The sequence below is a fragment of the Boleophthalmus pectinirostris genome, unplaced genomic scaffold (assembly GCF_026225935.1).
Source record: "Boleophthalmus pectinirostris isolate CB_2022bp ecotype Guang Dong unplaced genomic scaffold, ASM2622593v1 HiC_scaffold_8, whole genome shotgun sequence".
Classification (NCBI taxonomy): domain Eukaryota; kingdom Metazoa; phylum Chordata; class Actinopteri; order Gobiiformes; family Gobiidae; genus Boleophthalmus; species Boleophthalmus pectinirostris.
The window spans coordinates 17049114-17076471 of NW_026571515.1; the positions used below are offsets into that span (position 1 = coordinate 17049114).

At 37.3% G+C, this 27358-nt stretch overlaps 2 protein-coding genes across 2 annotated transcripts in view; both read left to right on the plus strand.

Annotated features, from left to right (window-relative positions):
* The first annotated feature begins 633 nt into the window (after positions 1 to 633).
* ano11 (anoctamin 11) lies at positions 634 to 26874 on the plus strand. The gene is made up of 24 exons (XM_055165864.1): positions 634 to 714; positions 783 to 915; positions 1801 to 1912; positions 1986 to 2164; positions 2625 to 2732; positions 3151 to 3287; positions 3363 to 3420; positions 4687 to 4797; positions 4876 to 5041; positions 6315 to 6405; positions 8285 to 8381; positions 8483 to 8626; positions 9149 to 9286; positions 9772 to 9870; positions 10298 to 10400; positions 10898 to 11009; positions 11650 to 11704; positions 11778 to 11875; positions 12594 to 12730; positions 13743 to 13948; positions 14476 to 14612; positions 15861 to 15951; positions 18486 to 18672; positions 26742 to 26874. Exons 2-24 carry the CDS (start codon positions 784 to 786, stop codon positions 26819 to 26821), a joined length of 2778 nt encoding a protein of 925 aa, XP_055021839.1. The 5' UTR covers positions 634 to 714; position 783; the 3' UTR covers positions 26822 to 26874.
* arhgef19 (Rho guanine nucleotide exchange factor (GEF) 19) overlaps positions 26857 to 27358 on the plus strand; it is a 38662-nt gene continuing 38160 nt past the window's right edge. Inside the window, exon 1 of the mRNA XM_020922405.2 lies at positions 26857 to 26994. The gene's annotated coding sequence lies outside the window, so the exon portion shown is untranslated. The remainder of the gene's footprint in view (positions 26995 to 27358) is intronic.

Here is a 27358-nt window from a genome sequence, read left to right on the forward strand (position 1 = left end):
TTGGCTTCTAGACTCAGTTTCTCTCCTTCGGGCCCAGTCTTTCCCAAACTGCAGAACCGCGGCCCCCTGTTTATCCGAAGATTTACAGCCCTCCTAATAATAATGCATACTCAATTCAAAACAATATTTGATGTTTTCCCCTCAAATGTACTTGTTAACAGTACATATCAAAATGTCCATTGGCTTAATACTGATTTCAAGTAGTAAATGAAGCAAATACATTATGTAAAGTTAAAACTCAACTCAATTTCCTGAGTTTGAAAGAAAATTGAGCCCCCTGTGGTGCCTCTGAGGCCCCCCAGGGGGCCCCGGACCCCACAATGGGAGTTACTATAGCCTAAAAATAAATACTAGGTTACTCCATGTACACTGCTGCAGTTGGCAAGTCAATTCGTCATATATATATTATATCAATAGCAGCAGTCTCTCCCCTGTAAGACTACCGCACAAATAATGCCATTATTATTTTTTACCTATATAACATCTATGTAATATAACCACTCATAACACTATAAACTGTAACATACTTTTAGCTACAATTGCCTGATATAATAAGGGCACTGACAGAGAGTCTGCCCTTCTGAAACAATGCTGCTGCAGCGCAGTTGCACCAGCTCCATCTGAAGAGGAGGAGGAGCAGAGCAATGCACAGATAAAGGAGGAGGGAGGAGTCGCCTGCACTCTGCTGTCAGAACTACTCAGACTCCAGCCGAGGTTCATTGTCATGTTCATTCCCTGTGAAGGCTCTCTCTTCTTTCTTATCAGTTCTCTAATATCTCCAGCATGCTGAGGAGGGGCTCAGAGCTGCGCAGAGGAGACAGAGAAGTCCTGCTGGATCTGGACCATGGGGCAGAAGCACAGACCACAGACTCTTATGGGAGCGTACAGGATGGCAGCTTTATCCCACCTCGATATGTAAGATACTGTTGAGCCTCTCAGTTTTGTTTGTCTTTGTCACTTTGCCTTGTCAGCAAAAAAAAAAAATACTGAGTTCAAATGCTGCTGTCTCGACTCAGTGGCTGCTCACACTGCAGTTAATCAATCATAGTCCTACAGGCTGAGAGGAACTTTTACTGCAATGTTTGTTTTTCAACCCAATACATGTGTCAGAATTATTTGGTGTGTTTTTTTTTTTTTTTGTATGAAGAAGCATGTTTCAGTAAAGTTTGTGTGACATCATTATTATTTATACATATTTTGTTTCAAGATTTAACTGTTAGACCTTTCGCTATAACAAATGTTGAAGTGAGATTTATTGCTGAAGTAAATATAGACGATAAATGATAATATTGAAATTAATTATGCCACTACAATAACCAGATAAAAAATAAATAAATGTACAAAATTGTTAAAAATCTTTAGTATTTAAGATGATTGTGTAATCCCTCAGTGATCCAGGTAGGATCCAAAGCAAAGGAGAAATTAAATTCCACTTTCCAGTTACAGAAGTTACAAAAGTGTCTATGTCTGTTTGTTATTTAGGTCTACTGAACTGTGCTGTGCTGTACTGAAACTGTACCTGAGTCATATTAACATAATAATTCAAGTCCCAGATGGGTACTTTCACACCTCTGCACTCATAAAAACTTTCATCCAGCTGACAGAATTTAATTTCTCCTTTCTCCTTTGCTTTAGTATGTAACTTCTTTACATCATATTGAACTTATTAATTTAACCTTTTATGGTGTAAATCTTATCATATATCCAAAAAATAAAATAACCAAATATTGAACATTAAGTCATTATAGTAAATAATGTGACATGCCTAGTAACAGTGTAATTACAATAAATATCTCTCAGCTCTCAGCTATTACAGCAGAAGATGAGTGCCCCCTAACACAAGTTCAAGACAGGAGAAACCAGCCTCTACTGCAGACTGGGAACTACTTCAGAGATGGAAAAACCAAAATAGGTAACAGCACACTGACAGCTGATTGAGTCACTGCAGTTTGTATGTGAAAATAAGTTTGCGTTGTTATGTTCAGATTTCGTGTTAGTGTGGGAAGTACGATCGCGGAGGAAGAAGAGATCCAAAGCCAAAAACTCCGGGGATCCCAATGCAGAAAGGAGCAGCAGCAAGTCGGAGCAGAGGAGGGCCCAGCTGGAGCAGTGGAGAGACAGATTCACACAAAACCTGCAGGAAACTGGACTACTCATAGAGAAGGCACAGTATCGTTCTATGTGTTTATTTTGTTTATTTTAAAGGGCCTATATTGCACAAAAATGACTCTGAGCTTCAAGATATTTTAGATTTTGTTATTTCATCAAAAGCATACCTGGAGTTGTGTTTTGTTTCATTCACACGTTTCAAGTCATGCTGCAGTCTGTCAACATCTCCAAAGCTCAAAATACTCCACCTTGTGATGTCATGAAGCAGTAGTTTTCAAGTGAACAGCTATGTTTTACTTTTAGTTCAGTATTTTACTGAAAGTGTACAGAGCAAAGTGGAGCACTTGGAGAACTCAGCCTAAATATGCAGAGATTGTGTGAATAAAACACAACTCCAGGTTTATTTTTGATGAGAACATAGACCAGAAAATAGAGTAATATGCAGCCTTTAAACTCTGGTCTAGTTTTTACCAGTGTGTGTGTGTGTGTGTGTGTGTGTGTGTGACTTTATAAAGGAGGAAACAGCCAGTGAGAAGAAGACTGTCCACTTTTTAAAGCTCAGTGCTCCCTGGGATGTGTTGGTGTATTACGCTGAAGAACTCTGTCAAAGAGCCCCTCTGCAGGTAGCGTGGAATCTTCAGTAATGTTTGAAACATCTGTAGTTTGATTATTTTTGTGTTAAAATGTGCTAGTGTAGTATTTTAATTGTTATTGCTTAGTCTGGAATTTTTCACAGTATGGCGTTAAACTTTTCTTGCTTCATGGAGACCAAACCAGACCAAGTTAGAGATCAGATCTGTGGAGAGTCAGCTACGCTCCGTCAGTCAGAATGCCTGTTTTTCTAGGTGTTAATAAATAATAAAACAACCTGTAATTTAATACATGTAAAGTAGAGCTGTTTAATCTCATACTGTGGAACATTTCAGGCAAAAACATACAAGAGACTGACTCCCAAACACAAAGTTACACAAAGCAATAGTCAAATAGTTAAATCAATAGCCATGTGAATTACTCTGAGTAGATATATTTTTTTCCTGCCAGGCACAGCCCCATTTGGACTTGAACACCTCTGCTCGAGTCCTGGACAAACTCTACATACCCAACATCCTGATGGAGTCTGTGCCCAATCGCCCACTGGACTATTACACATGTGCCTTCCGCAAGTCAAAGTTAAACAGGTGGGCTCTGGCATTGATCAAACAGGCTCCATAAAAGATGGGAGTGAAATCAATGCATAAATATGTGTTGTGCAGGTTTCTTGGGAGCGGTGATCAGGAAAACTACTTCACACATACACAGAGACATCGTATGGTGAGTAGTACTGTGACCATGAACTGTCAGCAGGGCTACACTAGTTAATGCTTCTTGGCTTCTTTGAATATTTAAGATTTACCATGGTGACACACTAGACACACCTGACTTTCTCTCCAGCGACTAGGTCAGGAATTGGACTACACGAGATGTTTTGCAAGAACCCCGGAAGTTGTAGACCGCACACTGGCCAATCAGCGAAGAGCTGTGAAGCCATGTCTGGGTCCCTTTTGTGGTACAGCACAACAGTAAACAAAGCGGTCAAGATGGATGTAGATGAAGCCGTATATTCTGTGTTGGCAACGATTCCTGAGATTGATGATTTAAAGCCGAAACAAAGAGAATGTTTGCTGGATTTTATCTAGGGAAAATGTGTTATTGCCCTTTTTCCTACAGGCTTTGGCACGTTACGTACGTCACAACCAAATAGCAGCGATTGGTTAAATGAAAAAAAGTACCTGCCTACCATTGAGCGAACAATTCTAACACTGTGAGGTCAGACAGTTTCCACGAAGTGAAACTAGCTGATGAATCAGGCTAGTGACACACTGCACACTCAAAAAAGATAAGAAAACACAAGAGAAAACACAAAATTGATGTAAACAACACATTTGCAGGAGCCTGTGATCATATTGAGTGTTCATGGTCCTGTTTTGGTGTTTGATTTTGAACAAAAATGATGAGTGAGGTTGGGACTGTAATGTTATTTGAGAGAAATTTGTTTAACAGCACAAATCAGCTCCACTTCGTAGTTAGAGCTAAGTCAGTTCTTCATGGTCAGATTGAAATAGAGCTCAGGTTAAAGTCTAATAAACCCCCAGTCACAGCAGTGCCTTAGTTAGCATCACACCCCCAGGGATATTGATGACATCAGTAGCAAATTATCAATAAAACAATTTGTGAGATATTTTATGTGGGCATTACCAAGAGTCTGGATAAAAATACAGAATAGAAGTAAAACATGTTCATTATACTGTGAATAAGGAATTAAGGGTTAAAGTCCTGTGTGACAAAGCAAAAATTAGAGATAAGATATTTTTCAGTTTTTGTTTTATTTTTGTTTTTTAATTTTGATGACTTAATTTTGGGGGCCTGGGGCAAGAAACCTCAGAAATCTCACATGGGCCCCCCTCTAAGACCCTCTATAAGACCCTGTTTCTGCAAATTCACATTTCTTTCTTCAGCAGCAACTCAGTACATTTACTGAAAACAAAACGGCTGACAAAAATATATAAGTAAAAAGTCTAATAGAGCTTTTTGTTTCAGGTTTACGAGATTCTTGCGAGAACTGTTTACGGCAAAAGGAAGAGAGCTGAGGTTGGCGTGGACAGACTCATAAATGAAGGGGCGTACACGGCAGCTTTCCCCCTGCATGAGGTCAGCTGGATTCACAGATCTGTTTGTGTATGTAAAGTACTATCTAAATGTAAATATACTGCGAGTCTCTCCACACAGGGGCCCTTTGAGCTCCCTGGGTTTGGGGTCCGACCAGAGGAGCTGAACCAGAGACAGGTCCTGTACCACTTCTGGGCTCGCTGGTGCAAATGGTACAAGTACCAGCCTCTAGATCACATCCGGGAGTACTTTGGGGAGAAGATTGCGCTGTACTTTGCCTGGTTGGGTACGTTTATATCTTGAGTATAGACTGTATAAAGAAGTGGACTAAGAGAGTGTGACGTCACCCATAGCATTCAGCTCCAGTCAAACAAAGCTCACAAGTCTAGCAGTTATAGGAGCGAATTTGAAGCCAGTTCCATATTACGGACAAAATAGCAAAATAAATACAGCAGGATCATGTAGAGCGGGTTAATACGATCATCTGAAGACCATAATGACGAGGCTCACTGCAGCAGTTACAGAGACAGAGGTGATAATTTTTCAATGTAAAGTCCGCTGGAGCCAGAGTTGATGGAGCTGGAAACACCCCCATGGTCACTTCCTATTTCTGTGTCCTATGTCCATTCATATATACAGTCCATGATCGATTTACGGATATGGTTTTTTGCATAGCAGATACCAATTGTTTAGAATCCAGAAAGATAAGCTCTGCCAATATTTTTGGGCTGATTTTGATTATTTTCTTCATATTCTGTTTACATTATTATTTAAATCTACTATCAACTCAGTCACAGCCATTTATTTGCCACAAACCTGTAAGAGCGCTGCATAATAACTTTTTGAGCACTTATCTCTTTGGAGTTAAGTGCTCAAATAAAACTTTATGTGTACTCTTTAGGCAGCTGGTTAGCCAAAACCAAATATTGGCCTGTGCTGATTCAAAGGGCCCATATTAGTGTATTCTCTCAAGCAGAAAACAATCTTTTCTACCTCGTGGTGTTGTGTGACAATACAGGAAGTGCACCACTGCTTTTAAACTCCTATTAGACTAGAATCATTAAGATAATTTAAGACCTCAATTTTAATCTCTACTAAACAAAAGGTAAAAGGAGCTGTTAACTTGAAAACCATCATTACATGACATCACAAGGTGGAACAGAGCATTTTGAGCTTTGGAGATGTAGACAGACTAATAATAAAGAATTACTCAAACGTGTGAATGAAATAAAACACATTTCTCCAGGTTTGTTTTTGAGGAGCTAACAGCATTATAACATGACTTAAAGCTCACAAGAATCCATTTTGTGTGATCTAAGACCTAACCACTATATCAGTCTTTCTCCATTTATATCTGTCATGTATTTCTTGATTTTCAACAGAACTCCACACATTTGATTGGTAGTAAAATCTCACATTTTCTCTCCCTTTGAACACAACACAACAGTATGATATAAGAGACAATTGGCTGATCTGATCTTGAGAGCACTGCCCATTAAAAGCAGCTCTACAGTGTAATTGCCCTCCCCACTGCAGTCTAATGGAGTGTGTCTCTGCAGGATTCTACACAACATGGCTTCTGCCGGCCGCCGTGGTGGGAACTCTGGTCTTTGTATCTGGCATCATGACGATGGGCTCCAACATACCAGCGTGGGTACTCAAATAAATGTTATGGCAGACAAAAGACAAACTTTATTGATCCACAAGGGTAATAATCTGGACACATTAGCTCAGACACCACAATAAAATATAATGACAAATAGCAAAAATATAAATGGTAGTAATAAATGTCTTTTTTTTAAACTTGTACATTGGGATGTAACAATAACCAAAATATCATGATATCGTATTGTCAAAAGTCTCACAATAATATCGTGTGCTGTCACAATATATCGAATCACAAGTTCCTTTGCTTAAATGCATGGTTTTATAGAAGCAACAGCTTATAAACATCGGGAACTACATATCCCATGATTCATTTCAGTGCAGACAACATGAATAAATATGTTTTTTACTTGAATTCTTGGGATTATGATGGTAACAATTCACACCATAGTCTTGTCAAAGTATTTTAAAAGCAAAAAAGTGTCCTATCTACAATTATATCAGCCTCTTCAAAATATCGCAATAAATATACCGTGAGATGCATATCGTAATAATATCGTACCGTGGGATTTGGATATCATTATATCCGTACTTGTACATATACATTTATATAATTATGCCTTATTTGACATCAGTTTTTTGCTATTTTTGCTACTTATTTTGAATTTATTATTATCATGTGTGAGCTAATGTTTCCAAATAATTTCCCTTGTGGATCAAAGAAACTGGTCAAATAAGGCATAATTAGACAAATGTATATGTAAAACTAAAAATACAGAAATATAGTAATACATATATCTCGGCTTGATACAAAAGGTGGGTAAGGAGAAACAGTGCAAAGATGAAATAGTGAGTTGTTGTACAGTTGTTACGAGTATGGTATGAATCTATTCCTGTATCTCTCACTTAGTTGGAGCTGTTGGAGACTGTTGGAGAATGAGCTCCTCTGTTGTCATTTATTATGCATTACCTTGCAAATAATAGAAATGCTTTAAGGTTAGTACTGTAAACACCAATTACTGCCACACTTATCACGGTTATAGTGTTAAACTGGCTGCTCATAACATTTATTTATGTGTATTTGAGTGCAAGTCTAGCAGATTGGAGTATTTATAATTGCTAAAACATGGCACACGTAGAGTCAGCACTTTTCAGTTCGATCTTTACTGTGTGGAGCTGACAGCAGTACCTCATCAAATACATGTTTCTCTGTGTGGTCCACCTGCTGCTCGTGTTGAGCCACAGGGACGAGGCTGGTAGAGAAACAAATCAAAGCTGTGGGCTCCGGGAGGCTGTGGGTGGAGAGCAGACATTGATTTGAGCAAAGGAGATGAGCCGCTATAAATGTCTCTGCTGCCCCTCGATAATGGACAATTAGTGAGAAATAATCTGTGGTTCATGAAGCTGTTTGTGAGTGGAGAATTCACTTCATGAATACTGAGCCTTTTATTAACTCGACATAAAACAGTTGTTCTTATCATATTTCCAGTGTGCAAGATCAGGATGACATTTTATCTCTGAAATATTCTCTGACTAAAAGCAGTAAGTATTCTCTGACTAAAAGTGGAGAAGCAACGATATAATACTGGTGTCAGGTATCAACGCTGATAGTGAAAAATGTGCTGGATCAGATAAAGGCTGTCAAGATCTTATCCCAAAATCACATTTTGGTCTATAAACTGTTGTAACAAGATGACTTAATGGCCACGCAGGCTAATTTTCCTCAGTAGACTCATTGGATCATTTTATACAATACATAATATTTGTGTTTAAAGGAAATAATTTATATTGTCAGTCTCTGCACTAGTATCTGTTGGTATCAGGTATTGGCAGATACTTAATGCCCAAGTATCGACATTGGTATCGGAAATGAAAAAGCTGGATTAAAATAACACTAACTAAAATAACACTTTTTTGTGAACAGAGAGGAGATCTGTAACAACGGGAGCAGTTACCTCATGTGTCCTCTTTGTAACACTTGTAAAGCCTGGAACATGTCTGAAATCTGCCCCATGGCCAAGGTAAGAGTTAAATAATTTAGGGTTGTAAGTGTTTGTTTTTACTGTATTAAATTCTTAACTAGTGATTATCTCAAAGGCTTCTGTAATTTGTTTTGTTACAGGTGGGCTACCTGTTTGACCACCCGGGCACAGTGCTCTTCAGTGTGTTCATGTCCTTCTGGGCTGTCACCTTCCTGGAGTACTGGAAAAGAAAGATGGCCACTCTGTCTCATCACTGGGACTGTATGGACTTCCATGAAGAGGAGGTATCAGTTAAAGGGCTCATATTACAACTTCCTGATTTACGTTATAATGTTATTTCCTCATCACAAATATATCTGGAGTTGTGTTTTGTTTCATTCACAAATCCTGCATATTTAGGTTCTTCTCTCTTATAGAAAATACTCACCTTGAGATGTCAAGTGGTAATAAAGAAAGTGTTCCACTTTGGTTTTAAACATGCACCTTCACTTGAATAATTTGGGTAATTTCAGCCCTGAAATTGCCATTCTCTAAAAGGAGCTGTTAACTTGAAAACTACTGCTTCATGACATCACAAGGTGGAACGCAATTTTGTGCTTTGTAGATGTAGACAGATGTTTGACCCTCAATATTTTTAAGTTTTTGAGGAGGTGGCAGCATTGTAACATGGCACAAGAATCAATTTTCTGTAATATAGGACTTATATAAATTAATACAGTACAAATACTGAAGCACAGATTTTGCAAGCGGAAGTGTACTGTAGTTTAGATGTGTTAATGATTATAATTTTATGCTATTTTTTTAAGGAACGCCCTCGCCCTGAGTTTGTTGCCATGGCTCCAATGATGGAAGAAAACCCCGTAACTGGGGTCAAAGAGCCGTACTTTCCAGAGAAGACCAGACTGTCACGGATGTTCACAGGCTCCATGGTCATCATTATGATGGTGAGACTCCGATTCATTAGATAAGTCCAAATGCTGTACTGTACATTATAGTGATTTAATGATCATTATTTGTACTCCATTTTGTATCTTAATATTATAAAAAGTAAACGTTATTACTCTAGATAAACAGGTAGATTTATTTTAATTTTATAACACTGAAACTTCACTAGTGTGGACAACAGTGGCTCAGTTCGCAGTCTCATCCCCTGATCCAAAGGTTTGTGTTCGAATCCCTGTCTGTGTACACTGCTGTGTGAATGTGTATATGAATGGGTGAGTGGTTCCTTGATGTAAAGCGCTTTGAGTGCCTTGAAAGTGGAAAAGTGCTATATAAAAATGTGACCATCTACCATAAAAGTTTTGTTATCTTATGTTACTAACATAATTACTACTTTTTAATATCATATTTTATCTCTCTATTATCTAAATACTTCCATATCTTCTGTCGACATACTGTAGTAGTGAGCCTGTGCACTGTGTTCCAGCTGTGTGTGGTGATGATCTTCCTGGTGACTGTGGTCATGTGTCGTGGAATCATCAGTATCATGATGTTTCACACTGGGAGCCCAGTCCTCAGAACAGAGGTACAGCACCTGCACTGATCTCGTGTAGATACTTTGCACTGACATTACGCTGGGGATGTTCTACATGTATCTCTAATCGTGGTACATTTAGAGGTTACCATAGATCTGACTTAGTTGGAACTACAACAGGTGAGATGATTTGTGCTATTAATCAAGTCTCTCACATATAAAATGATAAAATAGTTACCAGTAAACACCTAAGCAAGACGGTGAACACTCCTATTGATCATCTCCAAAAATGTGTTGATTAAATCTATTTTGTATTTTTATTTTTTCTATTTTTTTATGTGCATTGTGTTACCATGGTAACTGCTGAACATTTCATCAGATACAGAGACATATTTAAAACTCCCAGCTTGATGTCAGTGCAAAGTAACAGTGGTAGTATAGGCACATGCACATCCCTCTTGTTTTATTGTGCTTTCAGGCTGGTACCATTGCAAACATCTGCAGCAGTATAGTGAACCTAGGCCTGATCCTGCTGATGGGGAGGGTCTACACAGCGTTGGCAGAGCAGCTCACTAAATGGGGTAAAGATCGATGCAGCTCTCTGACACCTTTAACTGCAGCCATTAATTATATCAGCGATAAACACAGAGGCCCAAAGTGCAGAGGAAATCTACTGCATTTGGACCAGAACCATAGACTGTATATTTAACTGGCCTTAGCTAACCTGCTGTCCACCACTTTCCAAATAGGAAGTGAGCATGGGGGCGCTTCTGGCTCCATCGATTCTGGCTTCACTTGACTTAACATTGAAAAACTGTCACCTCTCTCTCTCTGTATCTGCTACAGTGAGCCTCGTAATTTTGGTCTTGAAATGTTCATATTAACCCGCTCTAAATGATCCTGGTGTTTTTATTTCACTGTTTTGTCTCTTCCTAATATGGACCTGGCTCCAAATTTGCCATTACTTACTTGCCACTTTTTTATACAGTCTTTGCTTAGAACTCAAGTGAGAAAAAGTGATAAACGCTCCTCGTATGACTTTGGTTCATTTTGTTTTTTGTGTGTTTTCCTTTTGCAGAGATGCACAGGACACAAACCCAATATGACAACGCCTTCATCTTAAAAGTGTTCATCTTTCAGTTTGTTAACTTCTATTCCTCTCCTTTTTATGTGGCTTTCTTCAAAGGCAGGTGAGTCAAATGAGTGAGATTACTAGGGTGACCACCATCTCAAAAGTGATACATGGAGTAATGTAAGAGCATAGATAACGGCAGTAACATCATTATGATTTGAAGTTTTTGTAAAGCACAGTGAGAGATTGTAGTTGTAGCTGATACTTTGCAACTGATGTCATCAACATTTCCATTTCTGAAATCTGAAACTCTGTTGTTCAAGTTAGTCTTTAATCTGAACTTAATTTTAACACAGTCTGACCAGAAAGAGCTGGTTTAGTTGGAACTATAACAGGTGAACAACTTTCTCACACACAGGTAGCATTAACCGTTGTTCAGTTCTAAAAATCAAACACCTCAGCAGGACCATGGACGCTCAAATTGATCACAGGCTCCTGAAAATGTGTTGTTTAAATCCATTTTGTCTTGAGTTTTCAACATTTAAACTTTTTTGGCAGTGTTTACTAATGTGTGCATTGTGTTACTATGGTAACTGATGAACATTGTGCCATACACATACATGTAGAACACCCCCCACGTGATGTCACTGCAAAGTATCAATAGGTGGGACAAAAAGTCAAAAAATCTGTGTAAACATAGGGACATGTGTTTACCCTGACTGTTACCTTTAATGAGATGTTTTGCCATGTGAATGCAGGTTTGTGGGGTATCCCACCAACTATGGCACTTTGTTTGGAATGAGAAATGAAGATGTGAGTCCATCCTCCTCCACAGATAAACACTTGATATAATGTGCTGTTAATGAAAGCTGTCTGTCTTGTCCAGTGTGGTCCTGGCGGCTGTCTCATTGAACTGGCAGAACAGCTCTTCATCATCATGGTGGGAAAGCAACTTATCAACAACGTTCAAGAGTTCATCCTCCCGTATGTTTTGGCACAGTGCTTTACTGTTTTATCACATATTAAATATTAAATATGTGACTACAGGTAAAACTCAAGTGAGACATAAAACAGAACTTAAGTGAAACATATAAAGCTATAATATGACAAATTGTGAACACAGATCATCTATTACTCCTGAATAATAATTTCCAAAAATACTGCTTTACTCTTTCTTGGACCACCACTTTGTAGGAATGTAACAATAACTGAAATATTGTAATAGTATATTGTTAGACTCACAATAATATAATGGGCCATCACATATCGTTCATATATCAAACTACAAGTCTCTTTGCTTAAATAAATTTTTATGGTTCAACAACAGAACAACAACAAAAAACAGAAGGAACTACATAGACCATGATCCTTTGCCCTGTTTCAATAAACTAGATGAAAAAACATCTGTTATTAAGCACTTTAAAATCATTATTCTTTGAATTAGCACAGAGCATTTTTTATGAGAAAAAAGTAGCATAGCCTCCACAAAATATTGCAATAAATATCGGATCGTGAGATGCACGTTGTGAAAATATCGTACAGAGAGATTTGGATATTGTTGCATCCCTACTACTTTGTACTTACAGTTAAATCATTTTAATGTGAGTGATACTTTTACTTGAGTACAACTTTTAGTTGCACTTGCACCTCTAAATAGTACAGGTGAGTTCAGAGCCGCTCATTTTTGACCATGTCTTCACAGGAAAATGAAGGCCTGGAAGCAGAAGAGGACGCTGGAGAAGGTGCTGGGGGGTAAAGGAGATCGTGAGCTCCAGCACTGGGAGGAGGACTACCAACTGCTGGAATGTGAAGGGCTCTTTGAGGAGTATCTGGAAATGGGTAATTATGATTGTGTATTAGTTGTTCTTATGGGCATAGGCCTGTCATGATAACAAATGATCAAGTCTAATATATTCCTGAGTAAACATAAGATAAACAATAATACTGAAACTTATGCCACTGATACAAAAACCCAAGAACAGATTTAAACAACAGTAACTGTTCTAAATCTACAATGTTGTTAAAAAAAATCATGAGCTGTGATAAATAAACAGTGGAATGATACTCTTTATAGTTGCTAGTTTGCCTTTGTAATGAGTCTTAGAAGTTATTAGTTCAATCTTTTATGGCATTAATCTTATTGTGTAGTCAAGAAATAACCATAATTTCCCCAGTAGTGCAAAGAAAAAGTACACACGATAAATTTTGACCCCAAATTTTTGTTCCAGCTTTCATGTATTGAACTGAAATATTGATGACAAACTGAATACATGTACTGAGAATACTTGTTCTGAATACACATATTGAGTAACTGTATTTTGGTACAGTTGGTGGTATTGAAAATACAGTTACTTTTCTAAAATAAAAATAATATTTGACGGTACCTGGTCACAGAATTTATCAAACTGCACATAACTAGTGAAAAAAATAGAAAACTCTGTTCTGGAGGTGACTGCAAGTGTAATTCTTCCTTCTGTAGTTAGCGAAAGGAAATACATAATTGAAAGTGAAACAAATATAGAGCCATTTTTAATCCTATGTTGCGTCTTTACTATATTTTATATGTGAATTGATATAAAAGTATTCTGAATACAATACTCTGATTGGCCCATGTAACAGAATATGTTACAAAATACATTTTAATGCAGGTATTTAGTATTTTGTTAATAAATACATTTATATTTACATTTTTATTTTTTTAAGTTGGTGTTATTCATTTATTTATTTATTTATTTTTACTTTATTGACTTTCAATTTAAACAAAACATACAATGAAGACAACAGTGACAAGGACAAGTTTACTACTTAATACATTTTTACACTATTCTTCCCATCACTGGTTGTGTTACAGTTCTCCAGTTTGGTTTCATCACCATCTTTGTGGCAGCCTTCCCTCTGGCTCCTCTGTTTGCTCTCCTTAACAACTGGGTGGAGATCCGCCTGGACGCTCACAAGTTTGTGTGTGAATATCGCCGCCCAGTGGCCGAACGAGCGCAGAACATCGGAGTGTGGTTTAACATCTTGGAGGCCCTGTCACACCTCTCTGTCATCGCCAATGTAAGAAATAACATGATGCAGTTTACTCAGCATTTAATTTTCACTTGTACATTTTTATAATTTGCTTTATTTGATACCAGTTTCTTGCTATTTATTTTGCTCTTTGTTATTATATTTATTGTGATGTGTGAACTACTGTGTCCAGATAATTTTCCTTGTGGATGAGTTAAGTTAATATTAAGTCTAATTCTATGTTTAGCCACTAAAACATTAAAGGTGCATTGTGTAACTTTTCTGGAGGTGCAATTATTATTATTTTTTTATGGAGATGTTATTGCCTTGTCTAGAATGTTTCAGTATATGGCATTAAACCTTTCTGTCTTCATGGATATCAAACCAGACCAACGAATAGGTCAGATCTGTGGGGAGGTGACCCTGTCAGAATGTATTTTTGAGCTATTAAACCACCTGTAATTCAAAAAATGTAAGATAGAGTTGTTTACTGTGAAGCAGGTGACAGACTCTAACCAAAAAGTTACACAGTGCACCTTTAATAGTACTAGCTATGTTTTCTTTTCACTCCACAGGCCTTCCTGATAGCCTTCACATCAGAGTTCTTACCTCGTTTGCTGTATCAGTTCAAGTTTGACAACAATCTACATGGATATGTCAACTTCTCCTTGGCTTATGCCCCACTCAACTACACTGAATACCCTCTGTGCAGGTTTGACTGTTCCTCTCGTTCATGTCTGATATTCATAAGGGACTAGGGGTGTGCAAAAATATTGAAATATTGATATATATCATATTGTTTGTGTGATGATACAGTATCGTGGGCTGCTGTATCAAGATATTGCAAAGAGTATTTTTACCTCCGCCAAGGAGGTTATGTTTTTGCCGGCGTTTGTCTGTGTGTTTGTTTGTTTGTTTGTTTGTTTGTCTGTTAGCAACATAACTCAAAAAGTTATGGACCGATTTTGATGAAATTTTCAGAATTAGTTGGAAATGTGAAAAGGAAGAACTGATTTCATTTTGTGGGTGATCCGGAAGAAATCCTGGATTCTGGATCACTTTGAAATTTTAGTTAACATTGTGGTAAATGGGGCCAAAAATTTTGTTTCTCAATATCTCGGTTAATTATTGACCAAACCCCATGAAATTTGACTCAAGGATGGACAATGGGATCCTCTTTCATATTCCAAAGGCTGATCCGGATCTGATCCAGAAGACTGATTTTATCGCAATTTATATAAAAAATGGGGGTAGTCCTTGGCGGAGGTCTGCGCTCTCTGAGTGCTTTTCTAGTTTGGTATCTTTTATCTTTTTAAGATTATTTTGTTGCAGAGGAAGGAAACTCATTTATGTGACACATTTGACATTTTCTCTGTTTTGATGGGTAAAATAGGTGTGTTTCATATTCATTTTGCACAAGAAATGGTTAAGACTTTTGATATCACAACCTTCATTTAGCCATTATTTCTTATTGAAATGTATTGAATTGATTTGACATATATCGTATTGAATCTAAAGCTTACTTTATCGAGATGTATCGTATCGTGGCCTATGTATTGAGGTTTGTATCGCATCAGTAACTTCTTGGCAGTACCCAACCCTATTACGGACCGATCTCTGCTTTCAAATATCAGTTCAGTCGATATCCTGGTTGGAAACACAGATTTATGTAATAAGACAATTTACAGGTTGTATTTAGCCCTGAAAGGTCTGAATTTTTATTTACTCAAAGCTATTCTTTAGTTACTTGAAAGACAAATAACAGCTACATAACACGGATCAGTTTTGTCATATGTTGGTTTTGTCTAAATGCTATAATCAGTCTCTGCACGGCTATCTGTTGATATTGTCAGATTCTTAAAGCCATAGTATCGGTACCAGAACTGAAAAAGCTGAATCGGTGCATCCCTAGTATTCATTATGAGGGCTTTACATTTGCATTTAAATTGTGTGTTTGCAGATATAAGGCCTTCAGAGATAACAATGGAAGCTACACATTGTTCTACTGGGAGCTGCTTGCAGTCAGACTGGGATTTATCATCGCTTTTGAGGTACAATGCTGCATAAATAACTCTGATCTATATAATCATAGCGCTCAGTTCCAGTCAAATGTTCCTTATTAGGAATAGGAATTTATTTATGTACAAAACAGTGAAATAAAAACTAGTGCTGTCATGCGATTAAAAAAATTGAGAGATTAATTAATTATGATCTGTAATTAATTAATCTAATTAATTTCATTTTAATCTCACCTAAAAATTGCTGAGAAAAGCCTTCAATTTGAGGTATTTTCATTTAAATTCATTATTACATTATTGTGGCAGATCAAAAGACTGATATAGAACAAAAAAAAGTGACTTTATAAAGTCATTTATTGTTTAACAAATCTCTCCAAATTGGTTGTTGAGCCCAAGTCTCCATGAATAAGAAACTGTTTGCTGTAAAGTAGCAAAGACGAGGAAATCTGAACATAATAACTTTTGTCTCCTTAAGGAAATAAAAAGACAATAAAAAGTCCAGTCTTTCCTTAACCATATTAAAAATATTATTGATAGAAAAATGCTTTCTATATGAGATCACTGGTTTTAGTCCTTGTTTTAGTCCTTGTTTTAGTCCTGGTTTAGACCTGCTTTAGTCCTACTTTAGTCCTAGTTTAGTCCTGGAATGGATTAATCCTGGATTTAGTCCTGGTGTTATTTTTGGTTTAGACCTGGTTTAGTCCTGGTTTAGACCTGGTTTTAGTTCTGGTTTAGTCCTGGTTTAGTTCTGGACTGGATTAGTCCTGGTTTTAGTCTTGGTGTTAGTTCTGGTTTAGAGGCGCGCAGGAGGAAGCGCGGGTTAAGCAGCGTACGCGAGAAAACACGATCCACACACGGCTCACGGGAGCACGTCGGTGTCCGCGCAGTAACTGCGGAAGGAAACGTGGTCCGCGCGTTCTCAGGTTAATGACGATGATGAAGGTGTGTGTTTGTTTGTGTTTGTGTGTTTGTGTGTGTTTGTGTGTGTGTCCCCTCATGTGGCAGGTCACTATAGGACAGTAGTGCAGACATCATGAGCCTATGCAGGTTGTTTTCACCAGTGACATTTAAGTTGTAGGCGATTTTATATTTGTTATTTTTATTTATATTTCACGTCGGGAGAATAATTTCCAAGACACAAATGTGTTTTTACCTGTGCACCTGTTCTACTGGCTTTTCGACCTCGTCAATTGTGTGACTGACGCCGCAAACGTGAACATGACGTTTACATCGCTCTTACTGCGCGCGTTTTGTGTGGGTTTCCGGCAATGAGTGGAATTACCGAAATAAAAAAATGTATAAATGTGTTGTTTTTTTTGTGTGTGTGTGTTGTTGTTGTCCCAACAACAAATAAAAACAGGTTTTATAATAAAGCAACTCACATACAGAAACACTAAAGTTAGAGATTAAAAATGAGATTAACGCGATTAAAAAACATAACGCGCTAAATATGACTGTAATTAATTAATCGCAATTAACGCGATAATTTGACACCCCTAATAAAAACCCCAGGATTATGTAAAGCAGGTTAATACACATTTTAAGACCAAAATGGCTCACTGTAGCAGTTACAGAGAGAGGGGTGACAATTTTTCAATGTAAAGGCAATTGGAAACAGACGGTGAAACCAGAAGCGCCCCATCCTCACGTTAGCTATGTCCATTTATATATACAGTACATGGATAGAGGCTTGATCTTCCTCTCCCTACAGTAATTTTATTTTTAGCCATAGCTGTATTTACCAATGAGACATACAGTACTTCTCTCACTCATAGCATTTAGTCTGGACAAGTACCTCTACTATATAACACAACATATTACCATAATAAATCCACACTGTCTACTGGATCGTTTAGAAATCATATTCATCCTTTACTTAGGCCTGTCACAATAACACATTTTGAAGCACTATATATTTCTACCAAGATACACTGCACTAAACAACAACATTGAAACTAATGTATGCCACTGATACAATATCAATACTGATAATCTTTATAAACCATTAAAAAACTGTACAACTCATCCTTATGTAACAGATATGTCTGTGTTTGTGTCAATCATCGTATCATCTTTGCACTGTTTCCTTATGACCTTTTCACTATAGCTGTGATATACTGTATTTATATTATATTTTTTACTACTTATTTAGAAGTTTATTACCTTTTTTTTAAATATTGTTTTACTCTGTGTTATTTTAATATAATGTGATGTGTGAGCTGCTGTGTCCAAGTGATTTCTCTCGTGGATCATTAAAATCTGTCAAAGTCTAAGTCTTAACCATGAGCTGCAACAAATAAATAGCAGAATAAATCAAAAATTATCTGTAGAAGTTAGTTATTCAGCCCACTACAGCTTAAATGTTAGTGTATTACAACAAAAATACCCCAAATCTCCCCACTTTTTACAAAGAAAATTGTAGACGTGTAAATTTTGAACCACAAAATATATAGTTCCAGCTTTCATACATTGAATGATAAGTTGATATAGTGGTTGTCGTGACAGATCTACTTTTAATCTAAATATATGTTCTATACTAACAGTCTTCTTGCCCTCTTGCCCTGCAGCATGTGGTCTTCTTTGTGCTAAGGGCCATTGACTGGATCGTGCCCGATGTCCCAGAGTCTTTGGAGCTGAAGATGAAGAGGGAGCGGTATCTGGCCAAACAGGCGCTGGCTGAGAACCAGGAGGCTCTGCTGGTGAGTCGTGTCCGAGGAAGGGGCTCTGGGACCGGCTTTGGAGGCTCCAGCACAGGTCAGTCTAACACAGGGCACACAACACACTCTTACTGCTATGTGCTTTATGTTTATACACGTTTTCATTCAGTTTTCTTATGTATCATACCATCTGAAAGCAACACTGTGTAACTCTCTGAAGGCGGCGCGTCATCTGTATTTCTCCATGGAGGTAAAATAACAGAACGTACATTAACATTTGTGCCATAGATGCGTTTTATGCCATAGAGAGTGAGATAGTAGCTCAGGGGCGGCAGTAGTTTAATTGGTAGCGCGTTTGTTCAGTAATCTGAAAGTTTGCGGTTCAAATCCCTCTGCTGAGGTTGTGTCCTTGGACAAGACACTTAACCCACCTCCTCCCAGTGTCTGCGTATACTGGTGTATGAATTTGTATAGGAATGTGTGAGTGGTTCCTTCATGTGAAGTATTTTGAGTGCCTTGAATGTGGAAAAGTGCTACATAAAAATGTGACCATTGACCATTTAGATAGATCGGGGTGGACAATTATTTTCTCCATGGGATCACATGAGAAACAGAAAATATTGTGGAGGGCTAGGCCAAAACGCTTAACTCAGTTCTGCATAATATTAATTGTATTTCTTTATTAAAAGCAGCAAATAGGATTGTTTTGACAAGCTGGTAAGGGTTTATGTCATGACTTAGCAATGAAAAAATTATGTTGCTTTACAAAAAAAATGGGGGAAAAAACACCTCTAAAATAAAAGCATGTAGCTTAGTCCATGCTTGAGGTAAAATTATAAAATATGTTTATTTTATAATTCCAAATGAGCTTAATCGCGACAATCAGTCAACCAAAGGGCCATATCTGGGCTGGGAACTGTACAGGATTGATGATAGATGGACAGACATTTTATTGGTCCCAAAGGAAATTCAGAGTTCAGCAGCAGCTTCATAGAAACAAACATAGCAACATAGAAAATGTATTTAAAGTTAGCAGTCCATTCTCTTCTATAAGTACATATACAGTGTGGCCAAAGGATAATTTTTATAGATTAAAATACGAGTTAGTTTTGTGGAGACACAACAGTAAGGACGAATGTTTTTCCAAAATTTTCGTTGCAATAAAAACATCCAAAATGCAAAACAAATATTTTCTTTTAATCTTTTTTTGTCTGAAAAGTTACACGGTGGGGCTTCAAGGATTCTTTTTCTTTGCTCACATCATCAGCCACAAATTGCATGTAAAGTGTTGAGTTATGTACGGTAAGACATTTTATAGCCATACATAGCCATATTCTGTACAGTGTTTTCATGCTAGCTGTCATGGTAGTAAAGGTTCATTACATAACTCATTTAGTGTGTGAAGAGCAGAGTAAATTCCACACTTTAAAGCCCTTCATATCTACACTCCACAGACCACAGCACCTGCCCTTTCATGAGCTATCATAACTTCACACTGCACGCAACATTACCATTAGAGCTAATAGCTGTGAGATCCCAGCCAGATAATATTTCAGACAATTGCTTAAAAGTTGTATGGGTTGTTGAGTTTTGCTGTTTTTCATTATTTAAAGCATCCATATTACGCTACTTTCTATGTTATAATGTTTCCTCATCACAAACATATAACAGAGAATTTGAGCTTTATGTAGACAGACTAATAATAAAGTGTTACTCAAACGTGTGAATTAAACAAAACGTAACTCCAGGTCTGTTTTTGATGAGGTAACAAAATTCTAACGTAATATAATAAAGCTCAGAGGAGTCTATTTTGTGTAATATAGGACCTTTAAACATGATTTTTGTCTCATAATCATGTCCTCAGTGATGTCTTTGTTTAGAAAGACCAGCTTGGCTTTATGTTCATCTGTGATTGTGTGTCCTGTGCTGTGACCCGTGGTGTTGTGTTCCTTTTTATACTTTTCAATACTTTAATTAAAAAAACATAGGTGAGTATTCAGCATGTAAGTATCTTAAGCTGATCACAAAAGTATCTTAATTCTAAAGTGAGAATTATGGTAATAATAGTACACAAAAGATGAATGTGCTCATCCACAAGAAAGGAACTCTATACGTTTTTATCTTATATTTATCTTGATTTTTCAATGTTCTTCCGTTTTAAATGTTAAAATTCAAGTACATTTGACAGATTCATATATTTTTCTAATTATTCCATAGTTTGGTGGGATGGTACCTAAATATCTATCATACATTTAGTAAAGTGAACTGTCTGTGTTCATTTGGAAAGTAAAATTATAAATCACTTAAATAAAAAAAGATTAGGCAAGATTTTTTTGTAAAATCTTAAATCTAATGATGTTAACTTTGTTTTAGAGAAATTAGTAGTCTAACCTGTTTTATGCACTTTAAGTAACTCTGACTCAATATAAACTGTATCTCAATTTTCTCATTTTTTTCTTACAGTACAAATGCAATAATAATACAGTATAATACAGTACAGTACAATATTATAATAAATACTAGTTAGTTTTAGTCATATGGTACTTACATATCTCAAAACATTAACCACTATTTTCAGTTTTAGTTCTCAACTTAATAGTAGCTGTATCTTTTTTTAATTTCAGTGAGCGACCAGTTAATTACTGTATAAGCTGTAACTCAGCAAGCCCTGACAAATCTCCTCTGCCTCAGCTCTTTTACTTTATGTAACATACAGTACTCAGGAGTGTGAACACTAATTTCTCTCCCTCTCTCTCTCTCTCTCTCTCTGTCTCTCTCTGTCTCTCATTCCTTCTCCGTCCACTGCCCCTGAAGCAAGCGACGTGTCCCTGGGAAACCTGAGTTAGAACTGGACTGAAAAAGAGAAATAAGACACTGCTGTGCATCTGAAACATCTGTTAATTTAGCTGTTCGAAAGCACAGTGTGTGGTTCAGTGCAGGTTCATATTGAGACAAAATAAGTTACATTCAGGTATCACTCTTTTCATTATTTCATATTGCAAACTTAAGACTGTTAAAAATCACACTGTCCATATTTTCATCTCCTGATCTTCTCAATAGCATGGTTTACATTTACTATTACAATGTTAAAGGTGAACGTGTATTTTTCTGGTGTGTTCCATCATCTGCCCATGGATATGTTTTTGCTGGGAATGTTCCACAGTATGGCATTAAACTTATCTGGCTTGCCTTAAAACCGTGCTTTCTTAATTTAAATGGGGTCGTGTTGCAGATTTATGACTTGTAACCTGGTACTACTACTTCTCTGTCTCGTCTCTGTGGAAATAGATATGTTTAATGCCAGACTGGAACATTTTATGCCAAGCAATAACATCATATAGCACCAAGCATGTGGCGGACCCTCCACTTCAATATTTACATTATGCATCTTTTCCTTCCTCTTTAATTCTTGAATGAAACTTTCTTCTATGATGTCTTATCTTCTTTTCTCTTTTTTACTCTCACAACACATTATGTAATGCAGTAACTCGCTCTAAGTCCCAAATAATTGTTGATGCCTGCTGGACTAAGTGACAGCATTTCCACTAGAATGGCAGGTGATCTAATTCTGTTTTATTTATAGACCCTTTAAAATATGTGAACAAAAACAATCTAAATTCGAAGATAGAGGCAACTGGAGGCAAAAGTGAAGCGGAACATAGTGTGATTTCAATGGGAAAACCGGGATTTATCATGGAATATCACAAAATATGAAAAAACAAAAGAAATCTGGCAAATGAAAACCACTCAGATACACGTGAGTAAAGTCTGGTTTAAAATCATTTACAGTTGTGTTTTACGTTATTTGTTCATTTAAGAAGAGATTATGATAGATATTAAATATATCTGACAAAGGAAAATTCCAGATTTTTAGGTTTTACTGGACAAATCCTTACAGAAAATGTGAGTTTACAATAGTTTGCCACTTCTACAGATATATTACACATTTTATCATAAATTACCCTTTTTGTGAAGCTCAAATATAATTTTGAGGTTAGAAAATTGTGTTTTTCCATCCTTCTATCCTAACAGAGAATCAAATTAAATATAATATGTGTACCTTGGAAATTCAAAATTGTTATTTTTTGTTATAATGTTGGAATTTAAAACCATTAACATGTAGATCTGTTAATCAGGTAATCATTGAAACTGTAATATGTCTGCTTAATTTTCCTCCAAAATTTTTAACATTGTGATGACAGGGTTTTAAAGGGTCTATATTATTATGTATTATTTAGGTGTATCATTATTATGTATTATTATGATGTATCATTATTATGCCAAGTGTAAGAAAAGCCTTTAGTATTACTACACAGTTCTGAATGTAGTAACGCTAAAAGTCCTTGAATGTGAGAATGTCTGCTAGCCTTGAGTGCGCTAAGGGCATTAGCTAATGCTGTTTACAGTCAACAGATGATGGCATGTCTATCCTCTCTTTGCACAATGTTTATATGAAGTCTTCCTGGTTACTGTAAAAAAAAAAAAAAAAAAAAAAATCTTAACTCAATACGAGATGGTTTCATTTTGGTTGTAATGAGAACTTGGCTTTTTTGTATTATAAACCTTTTAAAGGGCCCATATTACGCTGTTTTCTGATCTATGTTATAATGTTGTGTCCTCATCACAAACAGACCTGGAGTTGTGTTTTGTTTCATTCACACATGTTTCAATAGCAAGGACCATGCCACAACAATGGAATACGATAAAGATATTTATTGATGGTGGATAGATGCTGGGGGGGAACTCAGGCTGGTGGCGCCGTCTCCAATCCAAAATGGTCACCCAGCTGATTCAGGACCCCTCCTCCTTAAAGATGTCTTCAGGCTGAAGGATGGACGAGAGACAAGGGGAGGGGTGGTTGAGAGAGCTGACATGTACGGTGTTGTCAGGATGGCCGTATAGATAGGGCTTCTGGGTAATTGAAGCTGAGTTCTTCTCTAAAACAAAAACGACTCTGTTACACCTTGTGATGTCATTTATTTTTCAGTACCTCAGAGCATTTAGATTTTTGGAGATGTAGACAGACGAATAAAAGTGTTACTCAAACATGTGTGAATGAAACAAAACACAACTCCAGGTCTGTTTTTGTTGAGTTGACAACATTATAACATGGCTTGAAGCTCAAAGAGTCAATTTTGCATAATATAGGACCTTTAAGGACAAATAAATCTTGTCTTGAGGAATGCAGACGGTGAACTGTCAACGCTTAATTTGATTTGCCTTTCATTTTGAGCTGCTCTTAGACTCACCTCTACAGACCGGCTTACAGCACAGATTTATTACACAGAGACTCAGTACCAGACAGGTGTTCCTTAATGATTTCTCTCTTCCTCTCCCCCAAAACTCGGCCTTGGGCAACTCCTGACTTTTTACTTTCCTGCTACTTCCTGCTTTGCTCCAATCTCTTATTTCAGCGTTTCAGAATAAATGCTACTGTCCGTGTAAGCCTTAAGTGTATTGGCGGCATCTCTTCATAGTTAAGATTACACCATGGTCCTCTGCTGCTGAAAGAGTGTGTTTGTACATGTTAGTGAGGAAGAAAGTATGCACAGGTCCACCGGCCACTGAGAGGTAACATCACACTCACACACACACACACACACACACACACGCATGATGATAAGGGTGGGCAAGACTGACAGTAATTAAAGGGCCCATATTACACTATTTTCTCAACTCGGTTATAATGTTTCATCATCAAAAACATACCTGGAGTTGTGTTTTGTTTCATTCACATATGTTTAACCTGCAAATCCTGCATATTTAGGCTCAGTTCTTCTCTAACACTGAAAACACTTTGTTCCACCTCTCTACTGAACTGAGGTAACTGCATGGCTTAAATCTCACAAGAGTCAATTTTGCGTAATTTTGGACCTTTGAGAAGAAGTTCTTTTGGATTCTCATAACAATAATTAGATGAGGAAACAACATTATAACAGAATAATCAGAAAATAGAGTAATATGGGCCCTGTTGTGTATGTTAACTGTGTCTTATGTTCTAGTCCTGGTTTAGTCCTGCTATAGTCCAGGTTTAGTCCCAATTTGTAAGCCAGTGTAAACATGCCCTAAATATGATTTCTGAGGTTCAAGATATTAAAATGTCATTAAGCACTAAAATAAACTCAACAAATCCTCTACTATTTAGCTAAAGCAGGAAAACCAGGATTAGCCCCAACATGTATTTTGTTGCATCATACAGTTTGATTTATGATTGTGGTTGGCCCTAGTATTAGTTTTAGTTGTAGTTTTTTCTCTGATGTTTTTGTATTTTTGGCATCTGTTAAAGAGCCCATATTAACATATTTTCTGATCTATGTTATAAAGTTGTTTCCTTATCAAATACCTGGAGTTGTTTTGTTTCATTCACGCATATTTACCACACAAATCCTGTATATTTAGGCTCTCAAATAGAAAACTAATGTCAGGTGGTAATATAGGAACTGCTCCACTGTGTTTTTAAACTCCATACATCTTCACTAGAAACATTGGATCATTTCAGTCCTGCCAGGCTCTAGTCAACTAAAGGTAAAAAGTAGCTTGAGTAACTTAAAAACTACTCCTACATTACATCACAAGGTAGAATAGAGCATTTTGACCTTTGTAGACATACTAATAATAAAGTGTTACTCAAACGTGTGAAAGAAACAAAACACAACTCCAGGTATGTTTTTGATGAGGTAACAACATTATAATATGGCTTAAAGCTGAGTCAATTTTATGTGATATAGGACCGTTAAAAGTTGGTAAGGAAAAAAAAGGCATTGCTCACAGTCTTGGTTTTCTTAACATCAATGCAGGAGGCTGGTTAACAACATGGTTAAAATTCTTTATCAGTGTGGAATTTGAAAAACAAATATGGGAATCCTGGTGACCTGTTTTGTCTCTCTTAGAAAATGGGATAATTATGCTCGTGCCAGTGGTGTCCCAAAGTAACCTGACCTGATTCCCCCACTTTTCACTTCTGATTAGTGAACCAGTTTGATGCAAGCACTGAACAGCACGACAGAGACTGAGAATGTCTGAGTCCTGCCAGAACCGCACGGCAACAGCGTTTGAGAAGAGCAAAGGAGTGTGTAATCAGGCCTGTCGACAGAAATTTGTGGGCCCAGGACCAGAAACTTCACATGGGCCCCCCCCTATAATATTAATTAATAGGCAGAGCTTCCAATTCTTGGTCCTTAAGACTCTGCCCTGCTCACTCCTCCGCTAGACAAATCCCAGTGTGTGATTATTAAGAATAGATCTTTTCTCATGGACACATTCAAGCTAAATTCAAGTGTTTTTAGTTTAGTTTTAGTGTTATTTTCTATGGTCTGGGAAAAGAAATCTGTTAACAATAACTTTCAGCATCAATCAGTCTTTATTTATAGAGCTTTTTACAACATACAAGGTAACCCGAGTGCTTTTCCAATCAAATCAAATTCCAAAACAATACAAAAATTAGCAAAACATAAAAGGTCTTATATTATGCAAATTTGACTGTTCCCTCCTCAAAAACATACCTGGTTGTGTTTTGTTTCATTCGCACATATTTGAGTAATCCTGCATTATTAGTTTGTCTATATTCCCAAAGCTCAATATGCTCTGTTCCACCTTATGATGTCATGTAGTGGTCTATCTTTTACCTTTAAAAATATGTTGGGACACTTCTTGTATTACAACTTCACAAGTATCACAAGATGGAACAGGGTTTTCTGTTTTTCAGAGAGAAGAACTACAAGCCTACTAAGCCTAAATATCCAGAATTTAAGTGTTAAACGTGTGATTGAAACAAAACACAACTCCAGGTCTGTTTGTGACAAGGACACATTATTACATGGATCAGAAAACAGTGTAATATGGGCCCTTTAACTACCAGAAGTTCCTTGAGGTCAAAGCCAAGTCGGCTTTACCAATATTTTCACTGTGCATGTACAAACCTTTATCCAATGCTTCTTCCTTGTGTCTGAGCAGGTGCTGGAATGAGACACTAAATAACTATTAGAGTTGAAGGAAGGGCACTGGAGGGGGAGGAGACAGGGGCCGAGCAAGCACTTCCAACAGTAGCAGAGAGAGAGAGGGAGAGAGCGAGGGAGGGAGGGATAGCGTCGCACACTGGGGCTCTGCATTGTAAGTGGCTCTTCAGAAGCAAGTGGAAGCTGTTTTCAAAGTGTTTTTGTTTTCCAGAGGTGGACGAGAATTGTGGTCCGATTGCAAGCAGGAGGACAGCACAGAGGAGCCCCACAGCACTGTCTCCAAAGGGTTAAACAGAGAGAACCAAAGCAGTGAAACAAGCTGTGAACAAGATTGAAGAAGCCAGGAGGAACACAAGGCAGCAATGGATACCCAAGTGGCTCTTTCTGACCTCGCCATGGCCTGGATTCACGCAGTTCTGTTGGACGGACGCCAGCACACACACTAGGATACCAGTGTCAATGAGGTATACATCTCCTGACAACACAAACTATTTATTGTTTTAATTCCCTGTGAAAGTTTGAACTGCTAGAGGCTGTATTATCTCGGCTTTGGGGGAAAGTATTGGAGCTCCCAGTCAGGTGCACAGGATTTGTTATGACAGCATGAATGCTTAGTTAGATTTTCTGCATGTGGGACAGAGGAAACAGCTCACGAGTAAAGCCGAAAACTAGGCTGCTTGAGAATTTAGGTCTGTCATGATAATTACTATATGACTTCAATATATGAAAGTTGGAACGGTATTTTTGTGGGTCAGTATTTATTGTGTGTACTTTGTCTTTGCACTTCTGGAAAGTTTTTAGTTATTTTATGGCTATATGATAAGATTT

What these genes read in the sequence shown, in the direction of transcription:
- ano11 (XM_055165864.1), top strand. Translation starts at nt 784, where the DNA reads ATGCTGAGGAGGGGCTCAGAGCTGCGCAGAGGAGACAGAGAAGTCCTG. An exon ending in TGAGGAGTATCTGGAAATGG is followed by an intron (nt 12,731 to 13,742) that starts GTAATTATGATT and finishes GTTGTGTTACAG; the next exon opens with TTCTCCAGTTTGGTTTCATC. An exon ending in ACCTCTCTGTCATCGCCAAT is followed by an intron (nt 13,949 to 14,475) that starts GTAAGAAATAAC and finishes TTCACTCCACAG; the next exon opens with GCCTTCCTGATAGCCTTCAC.